This window comes from Mytilus californianus, unplaced genomic scaffold (assembly GCF_021869535.1).
Source record: "Mytilus californianus isolate M0D057914Y unplaced genomic scaffold, xbMytCali1.0.p SCAF_3, whole genome shotgun sequence".
Lineage (NCBI taxonomy): Eukaryota > Metazoa > Mollusca > Bivalvia > Mytilida > Mytilidae > Mytilus > Mytilus californianus.
The window spans coordinates 128,662,106-128,677,340 of NW_026262679.1; the positions used below are offsets into that span (position 1 = coordinate 128,662,106).

A 15,235-nucleotide genomic window follows, 5' to 3' on the forward strand; every position below is an offset into this window, starting at 1 on the left:
TATTTGCAATAGGTGCATGGCTTTCACGATGTCAACTATTAAGTTAGGGTGTGGTCAGCTTGTTAAAATGTTTATGTATTTAAGAGTTATCAAGACAAAAGGAATAAAAATGTCGACAATAATAAAATTTGATATTCTATGCTCAAAAGCCTTCATATACGAATAATTCCCGAGACTTAAGTTGTAATTTTCTTAATATTATCAGAATCGTATATGTTAATTTAGAGCAAAAGATATAATTTTGTCACAAATAAATAATCTATTTCTGAAACGACTTCTCGTCCTGAATATGCATGAAATGTTTGCCACTGGACGTTTAGTAACCAACAATCAATCAATCAAAGTTTGCTTAAAAAATGAATTAATCAATATAAGCCACAATTTTATCCATCGTTTTGTGATTGTTGTCTGTTTGTACAGTAAACATACTGATATCGTTTTAGTCCAGAAATATATTCCTTAGACGAGTTTAAGTATGTAACTGAATTCATAGGGCACCTTATGGTAGTTGAAATTATTCAGTTTATCAGTTTGTGTCCGTCGTTGTCTTTCATACAAATCAAATGTTGTATCACTGTTTGCTGTTCGTCGTCTGTTGTTTATGGCAGTCAGGCCTCGTTCTCCAAATTTTAGCCCCTACTTAGGTAATGACCAATCATAGGTTGTTTTTTTTTTTGGGGGGGGGGGTCTCGGGACAAACATTTCTCTTTACTTAAAAAAAGACTAAACAATTTTCTCTGTTTTATCAATAAATTAACTGATGTATACTTAAGATTTTAAACTATAGATGTTTAATTAAAAAAAAAAGGTATTAAAAACAATAATAAATCCTTAAGTAATTGTATGGTATACATATCTAAAGTCTGGTTATTTTCTTTTGCAAAATAATTAATTTTTCATTATTTAGGATAATAGTGTAATCAGCTATGTAATTTGACACGTGTCTTACGGTTCGATGATTTTCGGAAAAATCAAAGAAAAACCGGCACTTGTCTAAACATTTTTCAATTATTCATTTATTTGTAATTCTTTTTCGATAAAATTTGGAATTTATGCATTAAATATCAATCTCTACCATGATATGAAATTTGTTTACATGTAATAGAACGCCTTCTAGTCCTTAGTGGCATATTATAAGTCCTTAGTGCACTAAGGAGTCCTTAGCAGTGTTTAGACGCACCCAAATTCTTGTACACGCTTCAATATTTTCCATGCACCGATAAATATTTAAACCCTATTTTTTGTTAACGCTTCTATATAGCTTTACTACCGTGAGAAAACGAAATGATACAATGCTACATTCTGAAGGAAATTACTTGTTCTATAACAAAATGACCACGTTAGACATATTACCTGTGTCCATGGACCAGTTTGCCAATTTGAGGGACAGAATTGTATATTACAAGGTCTTTCTGATGGTGGAATAGGATCAGGACAGCGATATGATGACACCTCTAATGTTTTATACCTTCCTGTTGTGTGAACACATGTAATCTTACGCCTCTGAAAACCTCCACCACACTGAACTGAACAAGATTGCCATAAACTAGTTTTCCACCTAAAAAGACCCATGCACATCACTTTAATCATTTCTTCAACACTACTGAATAAACTGTTAAATCACGGAAACAGTAATTATAATTAGTGTAAACAATAAAAATGCCATTTTGTTTGTTTTAATTGTTTCTAAAAGTTTATAATTACCGATATTTCGTAGACTTTATCTTATAAGGCATTTTACTTCATACTGAAACTGCAAAGACTCATTAATTAAAGTATGAAATCAGATAATGAACTATAACGCTTACCACGGATCACATGCCGCTAACGAATGTAAACTCTTATCACTAATCTTACCCCTTAACCTAACCCTAACCCTTAACCTAATCATTATCGTAAACTTGAGCCTTACCCTAATATTAAACCTATCCCATAACCCTAACACTACCTATAATCCAAACCCTAACCCCGTACCTTAACCCAATCACTTCCTATAGACCTGTTGACTTGTTGACTTGTTAACTTGTCGACCTATCGACCTGTTGACGTGCTGACGTGTCGACCTTTTGACAAGATCATTTCTCGACATAATAAAAGAATAAATAAGAACCGAATCACTGATCTAAATATGTTTATCCGTCCATACTTACTACAATACCGTATTTCATACTTGATCGCATGCCACTAACGAACATTCAATTGTACTTTGACACTTACTTTGGATCTCATGCCGCTTACAAACGATATATTGTACTTTGACACTTACTGTGGTCCGCATGATGATGACGAACAATATATTGTACTTTGACACTTACTGTGGGCCGCATGATGCTGACGAACCATATACTAGTATTGTATTTTGAAACTAACTGTGGTCCGCATGATGCTGACGAACACTATATTGTACTTTGACACTTACTGTGGTCCGCATGTTGATGACGAACAATATATTGTACTTTGACACTTACTGTGGTCCGCATGATGATGACGAACAATATATTGTACTTTGACACTTACTGTGGGCCGCATGATGCTGACGAACAATCTACTGTACTTTGACATTTACTATGGACCGCATGCTAGTAATGAACAATTAATGGTACTTTGACACTTACTGTGGACCGCATGTTGCTGACGAACATTCGCGTTTACTTTCTGTTGGTTGCGTTTTGTAATTACAGTAGAATTCGGGAACTTGTTGGCTGTATTTAATGTTCCAGCAACTCACTCGGGATGTCTGAAATCCTGTCTAATCAAAAATGAACAGACTTTAGTAAGCTCCTTACATCTTCTGACATCAGACTCGGACTTCTCTTGAACTGAATTTTAATGTGCGTATTGTTATGCGTTTACTTTTCTACATTGGCTAGAGGTATAGGGGGAGGGTTGAGATCTCATAAACATGTTTAACCCCGCCGCATTTTTGCGCCTGTCCCAAGTCAGGAGCCTCTAGCCTTTGTTAGTCTTGTATTATTTTTAATTTTAGTTTCTTGTGTACAATTTGGAGTTTAGTATGGCGTTCATTATCACTGAACTAGTATATATATTTGTTTAGGGGCCAGCTAAAGGACGCCTCCGGGTGCGGGAATTTCTCGCTGCATTGAAGACCTGTTGGTGACCTTCTGCTGTTGTCTGATCAATGGTCGGGTTGTTGTCTCTTTGACACATTCCCCATTTCCATTCTCAATTTTATCCCTTAAAAAAATCAGTTATCAAGTAACTGGTTTTGGTTTTGGTTTTTTTCAGTATCAAAATGCTCATACTTCATTACTTTATATGAGTAGTGTTTATTTCAAGATCAGAATACTGCCTATTTTATTTGTTTTTGTATAGACATATTTTTTAATCACAAGAACATTTAGTATATGTAACTTAGATTTACAAATTCCTAGACAGTACAGACCAATTTCTTCCATAAGTGTTCTCGTCATAGATATACATGAGATATCTGCCACTGGGTGGTAAAAAAACAAATTCAGTCAATTGATTAAAATACTTCTCATTTAGTGTTTCGTTCCTGGTCGATTTTTCCTTTGCCTACTATCTATACATACAATAGTATACTATTTCAATAGCTTTTGTGTCAAGATACCAAAGCCCCTCATTTACTTAAACAGATGAAAGTTTTGAAAGAAACGAAAACTAGTCTGATTGGTCTGTTTAATAAATTACAAACAGCCCCTACAAAAGTCCAAAGTCTTCAGTTGAAACGTTAAATCTGTAGTATTTGTATGTAGCAGATTTATAATAGTTTGTACCTAATTAGCCTTCCCTTTCAATAGGAATAAACATATTATAACACATAACACAAAAGATAAACACAAAATTTAGAAATCATAACAATTTATTTAAAAAGAACAGCAAAAGTATTCTTGTAAAGTTAAAAATTATTTGTCCTCAAAATATTCAATCTTGTCACTGGATGATTCAATAGGGGATGTAGACGGCGTACGCCACTCCTTTTGATTGGAAAATATATTCTTTTTAGCATATTTTTTTTCGGCGTATTCCGTTATCTGCAATTACGCCCCCTTAAAAAATCCCGGATGCTCCCTGCGTATAATTGAATTTAACTTACGCCACATGATACAGAACAAAACGTCCACTGAACGTCCCATTGGTAAACATGTTTGTCCTGAGTTGGTTTTCGTTCTTGACAATGGGTACCATCGCCATCACAGATACCACAATCATCGACAACTTTAGAAGAACCCACTATGCCATCACAACCAAGTTTCTATAAAGCAGGATATAATAATTATAAAATACAGTCTACTGAATATCGCGTAATTTATTTCTGAATAGTCCGATAAATAGGAAGAAAAGTCGAAGAAGAACAGACAATAGTATACCATGTCCACTAAAGAAAACTACAAAAAGACAAACAAATAGTCCACAAATTCCTACACAGAAGCTAAAGATTGAGCAACACGAACTCCACTAAAACCAGGAGTTAACTCAGATGCTCCGGAAGGATTAGCAGTTTCTCTCCACTAAAGGCACAGGTGGTGTTGCTCATGCTCATGCGTGACCCGTGACTGTCCCATGTTAGGGGAGGGTTAGTGCATGTGCCTTGAAACATGTTTAAACCCGCCGCATTTTATACGTGCCTGTCCCAAGTCAGGAACCTGTAATTCAGTGGTTGTCATTTGTTGCTGTATATCATATTTGTTTTTCGTTCATTATTTTGTACATAAATCAGGCCGTTAGTTTTCTCGTTTGAATTGTTTTACATGTGTCATTTCGGGGCCTTTTATAGCTGACTATATGCGGTAAGGGTTTTACCCATTGTTGAAGGTCGAACAGTGATCTATAGTTGTTAGTGTCTGTGTCTTTTGGTCTCTTGTGGAGAGTTGTCTCATTGGCAATCATATCACATCTCATTTTCATATTTAAAAAGAATTTAGTTCTAAGTTGAATCTCACATGTAATTAACCATTCTAAGTTTAATCTCACATGTAATTAACCATTCTAAGTTAAATCTCACATATAATTAACCATTCTAAGTTAAATCTCACATGTAATTGACCAATTATGCCTTTGAAATTTATTAAAGAAAAAACTGTACCATCTCATTGTTGATCAAGGTGATCTATAGTTTTTACCTTCTATTTGGTTTTGACCTCTGGTGGAGATATGTCTCATTGGCAATCATACCCCATCTTCTTATTATTAAAACATGCTATCTAGTAATGTCTTGATAGTCACGATCTCAAGATGAAAGTACAAGGCACCATTGACAGCAAGCGGAACATTATATTTTGAAAAAAGTTATTACCCAATCAAGATTCTCACTTTTTTATGTATAAACGGTTTATGCTCTTCTTTAAACATACATATACTATGTTTTTATTTGATATTTAATGCTACGACCAACTAGTCATTTGTCTGCATTTATGAAAAAACAGAGACATACAGTTCATAAAAAATCAATATTTCCATAGAAATACAAGATATATAAGAATTTTACCAAGATATTGTTTCCGAACATAAACCTACCAAACACTTTCCATTGATACAATAGTGACTGGAATGTTTACTGCATTTCGTACCATCGGCCAAATTAATACTGATCATATCTGGAATTTGTTTAGTTTTCCCGACACAGGAGACAGAACATTGGTACTTTTGTCGTGGAATCCATTCAGTGATTCCGGAGTAAGACTGACAAGCTTCATACTCCGGCATAAGATCGTCCGATGGACATTTCTACAATTAATTATTACAATTAATTATTTATATATAATAAAATAGAGAATGGAAACGGGGAAAAAATGAAAGCAAGTTGCAACACGCTATAAATTTAATGCGTCCGAAGCGCTTTTCTGTACCGTAGTTACCTTCATCAGGAACGCTAAAAGCCAAATATTTGAAAGCTAATGATATATAAAAACCGAAACATCTAAAGAGCTATACGAAAGCGCCAAAGAGACAACAACCTGACCAAAGAGCAGAAAACAGCCACCAACGGGTCTTCAATGCAACGAGAAAATCCCGAACCCGGAATCGGGCTTCAGCTAGTCCCTAAACAATAATGTATACTAGTTCAGCAAAATGAACGCCTCACTAAACTCCAAAACATACTTTACTTGCGAAAACTCTGTGAGATATTTTCTTAAGTTGATGGCCGAACCAAGTCTTACATGGCTTTAGCAATATACGAACTTTTTTATACTTTGATAAATAGTTAATGCTTCTCCGCTAAAAGTGTTGCATTTAGTTGTAAGAGCAAAGATTGGTGGGCTCGGAGTCTGAATAATGTAGGGTGACATGTCACAGTCCACATTGTTTCCTTTCGAACTAGCACTAAAAAATCCGACTCAACTCACCAAGAAAAATACATCGAAATAAATGAATATTGAACACTTGCCACATACTAATCAAAATGAAAGAAAATACTTCCAGTTGTATAAAACTATCAACTAATCACAAGACAAGACAAGACAAGACAAGACGAGATGAATTACAGTTAGAATGAAATGAACTAAGGCTAAATATGTTTCATATATACCCGAGTATTACAAAGTCTGTATTGAATATCGTTTCCAATGCAGTTACCACCGTAACACATCCGTCTCCTGTTGGACAGTCCCCCATTACATGATCTCGAACATTCATTCCACCCGCCCCAATTGTACCATGATCCAGCAAATGTTAGTTCAACTATCTGAAATGAAAAACAAATCTTAAGCAATTACGTTTCATTGGCAAATATTAGTTGTTGTTTTCCCTGTATGCATAAGGGAGATTTATTGTCTCGCGTATTTCGTTTTTTATTTTCATATACTTAGAACATAGTTTTCATGGTTAAAAATCCTTTGACATGGACAAAACCCTGACTGCATGGTCAATACTTCGTGAGTCACGATTCAAACGTGCTGTTAGTTTTGACAATGATATATACATATGACACATTTAATGCATTACATGTGTTTAAACTATCGATAAGAAATCATTTTTTCCACAGAAAATGAGATCTGGTGATTATAAATAGCAAATTGAAAGATTTTTTTAAATAAACATTCACTTGAAAAGTCAGGAATAATTGTTTCTGTTTTCACTAGTGAATTGGTTTCGGCTCCAGATTTGGTTTGAAATTAACATGATGTTCAGTTAATTTTTTTTATGACAAATTTATTTGAAATAAAACGTTATTTAATCATTGGCAATTGTTTAACTCACGAAAAAGAGTGATTAGTAATAAGTAAAGCATCGTATAATGTGTTTGAATTAAAGAGTATAGGAAGAAAAGGTCTGATGATTTTCTTTATATAGCTTGATAAACTTATACATTGTGTATTCAAATGTTGTTCTCTTGCATAGATTTAACTGTTTTTGTACCTACAACATGTTCCAAAAGATTAAAACATATATATTAAGAGCTTTTTATACAAATCACTAAACACGCGACATATCATGAAATCATGATCCAGAACTATAATGCTTCCTCTCTGTAGTATAAAAACTCCAGTCACTCCCTTTTAAGATAGTATCTAAGGTATATATTCAGTTAGACATGTTTGGACAATAAAATAAAATTAATTATGTTTTAAGGCTATTTCCGATTTTTGTGAAATTCTGTATTAATGCAGGCCAGAACTATTGGAACTGCGTCTGAATATCGCAAAATAGATATTGTGAATCTGAAATTCGTGAAACAGATCTTAAAAAGTTTATGGAATGCTTGGAAAAACTAAGTAAATATACATATTTTTCGAATTGTGATTTTCTCATTCGACTTTAGAAAATAACATTGACATTCCATATGGAAGATCATGCTACGTCATATTTGCCATATCATAGCTACATTTTATAAATATTACAAATATCAAACCTGCAAAATGAAATGTCAACATCATTTGTCAAACTAAACAATTGAACAATAACAATTGAATATAATTTCAACAGGAAAATGACAACATAATGACCTAAACATGCTTAACCCCGCCATATTCTTTACGTGTCCGTCCCAAGTCAGGAGCCTGTAGTTCAGTGTTTGTCGTTGGTTCTTGTCTGTCATATTTGTTTTTCGTAAATTATTTTGTTATAAATTAGGCCCGTTAGTCTTCTCATTTCAATTGTTTCATATTTTTCATGTCGGGACCTTTTATAGCCGACTTGACGGTATGGGTATTCTCACTGTTGAAGGCCGTACGGTTGCCTATAATTGCTTACATCCACGTCTTTTGAACTTTGGTGGATAGCTGTCTCATTGGCAATCATACCTCATCTCCTTATTTTTATATTTCATACGAATACCTCACGTTACTTCCCTATGTGTGTGTGTGTGTGTGTGTGTGTGTGTGTGTGTGCCTATGTGTGTGTGTGTGTGTGTGTGTGTGAGGTGTAGAAAAAGTGATATATAGTGTAAACAGGCAGAACTTATGCCAGAGGATTGGAGGATGCTCACTTACATTCTTAACCTCACCACATTCTGTATATATATGGTGTCTCGGGAGCCTATTATTTGGTGGTTGCTGTCTGCCATATTTTCTCTTTTAAATTGTTTCAACTATTTTAGAAGTTGGGCCTTTAAAAGCTTTCTATATGGTATGGACTTTGCTCAGTGTTGAATACCGAACGGTTATCTATAGTTGTTTACATCTCGTCAGTGGTTACTGGTGGATATTTGTCTCTTTGGAAATCAAAACATCATCTCCTTATTTTTATATAGATAATGCTCGTGGCATTTTTTTTTTATGGATAAGGGAAATATAATCTTTAAACTAATGGTCATCTGGAGACTGCACGTAACGCTGACCTTTTTATTATAGACAAACATCTGCCCGTGTCTGTAGTGACGTTTTGGATCTCAATGAAAGTAAAATATGTATTACTGGTAAATTAATAAGTCAAGGATTACTTATAACCTTTACCTTTAATTCTTCCATAGATACAAAGATTTGGTTTGGAAGTTTGGCTGTACCTATAGAAAACTTAGTCAAACGGGATAGCACATCGGTGATTTTGTGTTCCGAGCATGGAAATTTAGATACGATCCGGTTAAACTTATCGTTCCTTTAAATAAACTTATTCTTTAAGGTTACCAGTTGAACACTGTAATTAGATCTTTGAATATTGTTTTTATTTGATTAAATATTGATTTCGTTATCAGTAAAATTAAAACCTTACTAAATAGTATTGTTATACACATATGTACATTCACGGTTCTACAATCTGTCGATACATATTTATTTTTGGCATTACACAACGTCATGTTCTTCTCTGACTGTTAATGACGTCTTTACACTAAATCCATTGATGTTGGATGTGTACCGATCAATATTTTAATCATAGAAACATGATTTTTTATTAGTTGTTTTTGGCTTTGAACTACATAACAGTAACTGCGAGTTCTCTCATATCTGTACTATGTGCCTTTTTTGTTGTGAGGGATAAATAAATTCCCTGCCACGTACGGTCTGTGTTTTTGTAAGTTGTTTTTCTGCTTTTTATCGATCTGATGAGCACTTTTCAACTGATTTTTATAGTTTGTTCTTATGATATTCTTATGTTGTACTGTTACACCAATGACAAAGTTTAGGGGGGAGGGTTTGGCATCAGCAAACATGTTTATCCTCGTCAATTCTTTATGTGCATGTCCCAAGTAAGGAGCCCGTAAATCAGTTGTTGTCGTTTGTTGCTGTATACTAGTATCATATTTGTTTTTCGTTTATTGATTTGTACATAAATCATTCCGTTAGTTTCCATGTTTGAATTGTTTTACATTTGTCATTTCGGTGCCTTTTATAGCCTGCTATACGGTATGTGTTTTGCTCATTGTTGAAGGCCGTATGGTGACCTGTACTTCTACATCATTTGGTCTCTGGTGGAGAGTTATCTCACAGGCAATCATACCACATCTTCATATTTTTATATCTTATATCTTTTCTGTAATAAAAATCAGATTGATCCTGCTTCCTTCAATTACAGAAATATATCTACCAAACAGAGTTAACAATGTGTATGTACCGTTTACCGCCTGGATTGCTAAGTATTACCAATCAATCCGGTACACGGTACACTTGTGATCCGCGAAGGGCAAATACCGATTGTTTGAACGAATTTGCTCTGAATGTGTATTTGAGGGAAAAGGGGAGATATTTCCAATACTTTTGGATAGAGAAATTAAATTTGTTAAAAAAAGTGACGAAAAACAGCACAGCACGTAAGCTGAAGGAAGAGCACGAGCCGTGGCAAGTACGGCGAATATATTCCCGAAAAGAAATAATCTAATTAAAATAAAGATATCTTTCCTTATGCTCATAAGATTTCGACTAGTACGCGAAATACGATAGATCTGAGTCTAATAAGATTGGAAAAGACAATCCATCAATATCTCTCTCGGAAGTAATGTCTTCTACAATCAGTACGGTTTCTAACCAGATATGTTTAAAAGAAAAGATTTTTTTTGGCGTTATCTTTTTGAAAACCATGGACATATACAATTGGTATGAAATGTCATGCAACATTGCTGAGAAATATTGCTATCTAAGTTTTGTGGGTTGATGAAACCTATAAGTACACTACAAAAAAAACGCTACTGATCTGTTGTTTTAGTTCTTTTTCTCACAATTTGTGAAAATATAGCACGTGATTTACTCATCTTTATCAAATAAATATTTGTTTTACAAAAGATACATATAATAACATCATCAACACACAAATTAAGTCTTTAGTGTAAGTTAAACAGTCTAAATGATAATATATTGTTTGTTTTCTATACATCAAAAACATCCAAATTAAAAGCTTAAGTAACAAGATCTCAGTAAACAGTGGCGTAGCTAGGCCATTTTTAAGTGTACGCCCGAACCTCATCGAGGGGTTTGAGGTCCAGAACAGTGGACCTCCTGGTTGGGGGTGAAACCCCCGGATGTTCACGCGTTATTGAGAAAGAGATACCAATATCTGTCATTAAAAACTCATCAATAGCAACATACTTGGTCGGTTGAGAACAAAACTTTACGACAAAGGAGATGATTTCAGCCTCCAATTGTGAACTTTTCTTTTCTATGTAGCAACATTCCAGCAGCACCTTATATCTATATTTACTCGCATGCTCGTATCTTATGAGTATAACGAAATCAGAGATATATATTTTAATTAGGTTCGTTTAAAAGGAGATGTGGGGTAAACAATCAATCGACAAAAAATCAAAACTTTATAATATAGAGATAGTCAAAAGGCAAGTCTCCATTTCAATGTTGTCGTTCTATTAATTTGTTTGACCTTATAGATCTAGTTTACTCACATTTTTACACTTAAATTTTGTTTATGGACATATGTTCTAATTAATTTTCATAGATGGGCAGGTGTTACGGTAAAAATAAATATTGAACTGTAACATAAAAATGACCAGATAATGAATTGCTTTAAACAATAGTAAACTGAGTAGAATTCACAGTAGATTGAGACTTTGACAGAAAATGAAAAAAAATATATAATAGGAAATATGAAAACAACACATTATTAATTTCATGAGTTTGAAGCACTTTTCTGGATTTACCTTCATCAGGAACGATCAAAGCCGAATATTTTAAAGCCGAGGATGTACTTAGTATAAGAACCGAAACAGTTACAGAGCTACATGTATATGACATAATGTACCTAATAAATCATATGATACCATTTGATTAAAAAGTATATTTCGTCACTTTGTCTTTTATATCCAATTACAAGTCATTGAAGAAAAAAATACAAGGCTCGTGTGCTTTTAATCAGTTCTTATAATTTATTTGGGTTCAAATATTTTTTTCTTCAAAATTTATGTGTACGCCCGGGCGTTTTGACGTAAACGTAGCTACGCGCATGGTAAAACTCAGTACAGACACAAGATGTGTCCAAATAGATCAATCTGATAACCTAATAATAAAGAGGACGTAATTATAGGCTTGTTGAAAATATCCGATATGGCTTTAATTACACAATGAGTATTTTATGGAGAAACTAGGGGGAGTTAGGGGTGCTTTTCGGAAGTACGTCTGAACACCAGTACGATGTACATAATAATGAGTGACGATGAAGAAAAATAACATCCAGTTTTTATAAAAAAAATCATGAGTAAAAAAGGGGGAGACATGTTACGGGTAGACTAGTACGCGGTCTGTGTCGTTAACAACAACTTTTTATTTGCTAATTATAACATATAATGTATAGCGACGGAACCATCTAGCTGTGTTAACAATGACTACATTTTCAACAGAAATAAGAGAAGGAGGTTTACATCATTGAGATAGCAACCTAACAATTTAAGATAAGCAAATTAGAAACTTCTTTTAAACAGATTGTGTATCTGATATCAATACCAAATTCGTTAATGCTTTGCTTTAAATCTTTTATATTTTGAAGAGATGTGGACTTCCAAAAATATGTCAATGAGTCCTTTCAAAATGACATTTTTATTGAAGCGAAAGAAAAATATAAATACTTGTAATAACAAAATAAAATATTTTGAGTGTCATTTTATATTTATGAAATATTATTTGGTCATATATTTTAGTATCAAGTACATGTTCGATATATTTTTAATCTACCTATAATCTACATTACGGATTATATCTAACAAACTAAACCACGATCAAATCTAGTCTTCGGGACGGAATTTATGGGTCAATTTTCATTAAGGGCATCCGATACAGTTTCTCGATATAATGTCATTTTTATAATTTTAAAATATGTTGTAGGCCTTGGCGAGTTATAAAATAAAACACAAAATAAAACATAGGTCACCGTGCTTGTTTTCGAGAAAATTGCGGCTGAAAATTGGGGATTTGTGCAATTTTGTAAAAAAGTTAGGCAATGTTATAAAATTTTTGGAGTAGATATTCTTCGTCGTAAATTAATAAGATCGGGTTCAATCTGAAGCTGTGATAAGTGACAATAAGAAAAAAAATAAATCCCTACAAGAATGACTATACAGGTATTCAAGCCTTGCTTGACATTGCGAACCAGATGCCTAAAGTGGACTTTTTTTAACCTAAAAATATGGAAATAGAGTGGTTCTGAAAATGTCATTTTTTTCATTTTTCTACATTGACTGCATTTTGTCATGCTTTCTTCAAATCTCAAATAAAAAATATATGTCACCGTGCTGGATTCGAAGATAAACGCGATTTATCCTAAAAATTGCGCCCCCCCTTTGATAACCTCGACGTTAGCGCTAAAATGCACGACGTCGCTGGCAGACAATATCGACGTCTCACGCCAATCGTCTCTGCAAGTTATCGGCGACATTTTTCAGATGTATAAATATTGCTTACAAAGAGCTACCTATAAATTGGTAATGTTCGGGTCAATGATAACAGTTGAATAAAATTTGGAGGCTCCTAACCAGTTTTAAAGTTCACTTGTTACGTGTATATACTTATTTCCACTGGATCACAACACAAAGGTTACTTACATGAGGTCTTTTCCTGCAAACGGAACTTGTCAGAAAACAAAAAAAAATCTTATAAAGCAGAATCTTCAATTTGCTAAAGGAGGGTTTTACCAGACAGAGAAACTATACCATAAATTTTCGTAATTTTTCATTACTTTTGATTTGGCAAAAACGATTGAATTAATATCTAGAAAACTGGACATGTTAACTATACATCCCCCCATAACTTTGGGTTTGTTTTTGTTCCTCTTTATTTCTCTCCCAACTTTCAACACTATACCCTCCCAAATTACGATTTTAAAGCAAGTCACTTTTTGAAGCATTTATAATCTTGTACTATTATATAGGCCTACTTCTTCTCAGTATTTAATGCTGTTTTTTTTTTTTTTTTTTTTTTGGGAAAGGGGGGGGGGTGGGGGGTGGGGGGTGGGGTTGCAAGTCGCAATCAAAATCCAAATACTTCTCTTATAGCATAATTTTATTGGTAAATAACTATATATTTTTTTGTCCACCGCACGGCGGATTGCGGGGTACATAAAATATCGCACGTCCGTTCCTCTGTCTGTCCTACCGGTCCTTCCAGTCCTTCCGGTTTATTAGATTTTTCCAGAGTACAATTCTTGCCAGATTTTTATAAAACTTATATCGTATGAACACGTTCGAAAATCAGTGCCTATCAACTATTTTTTAAAAGAGCTATGTCATTTGGAAATATTAATTATATTGGGAATTGCATTGTATTTGCTGTCAATCCGTCATTTTTCTAACATATTTGTAAAGGCAGTGACTATTTTGCCGGCTCCGGCAAACTATCCTATTGGGTGCTATTTTACTGGCTCCGGCAAAATAGCCTACTTGGCGCTCCAGCAAAACAGTGATTTATATAGAGTTTTGCTATTTTGCCGGTCTTATTTCAGATTTTTAATCAAGACTATATGAAATATATTTTTTAAGGAAACTATTTATGCACAAATGATATATGTGGCTAGATGTCAATAACCTTTTTGTTCGCCTTGCCTTCCTAGTCATTCAATTTTGGTGAACTGCACTCATTTCATTACATGTACATATTACGTTAATTTCTGTTGAACATTAAACGTTCGAAAATGGAAAACAACAAATTTGTTATCAAACAAACTTGATTTTCGACTGATATGAAGAGCTACAGCCGGTTTTGGATTACTTTAAAACGTGAAACGAGGACTATAAATTTCATGAAAACCGGACAAAACTTTAATAATAATCTATGGTGCAATAAAATATTATAAGATTAATAAAAAAATATTGTACACACGATGCATAGAAATCTAGCTATTGGCAGTATTTATTCTATGAACGTTGAATACTGAAATGCATATATCTGCAAATTTTGCAAAATGATGCAGACGCAAAAGAAACAAGTGTTATGTTCAGTTCATGTCTGCAGTGGCAGCACCTTTCTGGTGCCAGACTTAAAAGAAATTCACCATAAAACAAGGCACTGGTTTTGTAACGCTCGTAAAGCAGTTTGAGGTTGTTGGGTGTTACATTTTGTTTCAAAACTAATAGGATATTTTTATTAAAAGTTTTAATCAGAATGTCGATTTTGTATATGGGCTCGTATGCTTTGCTTATGTGTATTATATATTTTTTTAAAAGAAATATTTTTTAGACTTCCTATTCAAGAAATAAAGAATATCAATTTTAATATGAACGTTTTGTATAAATGTTTAAAGAAGACATAGTTCAGTTGTATAGAGATTTCTTATTGAAGTGTATGTTTCTATATTTTTTCTATTCTTAATTTCTATACTTCTATTCTAATCTTGATTAAGACCGGCAAAATAGCAAAACTCTATATAAATCGCTATTTTGCCG

At 33.6% G+C, this 15,235-nt stretch overlaps 1 protein-coding gene across 2 annotated transcripts in view; it reads right to left on the reverse strand.

The window, feature by feature from the left end:
* Positions 1 to 15,235, reverse strand: part of LOC127736177 (ADAMTS-like protein 3) — a 43,522-nt gene that overhangs the window by 5,343 nt on the left and 22,944 nt on the right. For both annotated transcript variants that reach the window (XM_052246745.1, XM_052246747.1), the window contains exons 2-6: positions 6,512 to 6,667; positions 5,500 to 5,709; positions 4,079 to 4,237; positions 2,616 to 2,749; positions 1,354 to 1,558 (exon numbers count right to left, since the gene is read on the reverse strand). In XM_052246745.1, coding sequence (XP_052102705.1) covers positions 1,354 to 1,558; positions 2,616 to 2,749; positions 4,079 to 4,237; positions 5,500 to 5,709; positions 6,512 to 6,667 — 864 coding nt within the window. The remainder of the gene's footprint in view (positions 1 to 1,353; positions 1,559 to 2,615; positions 2,750 to 4,078; positions 4,238 to 5,499; positions 5,710 to 6,511; positions 6,668 to 15,235) is intronic.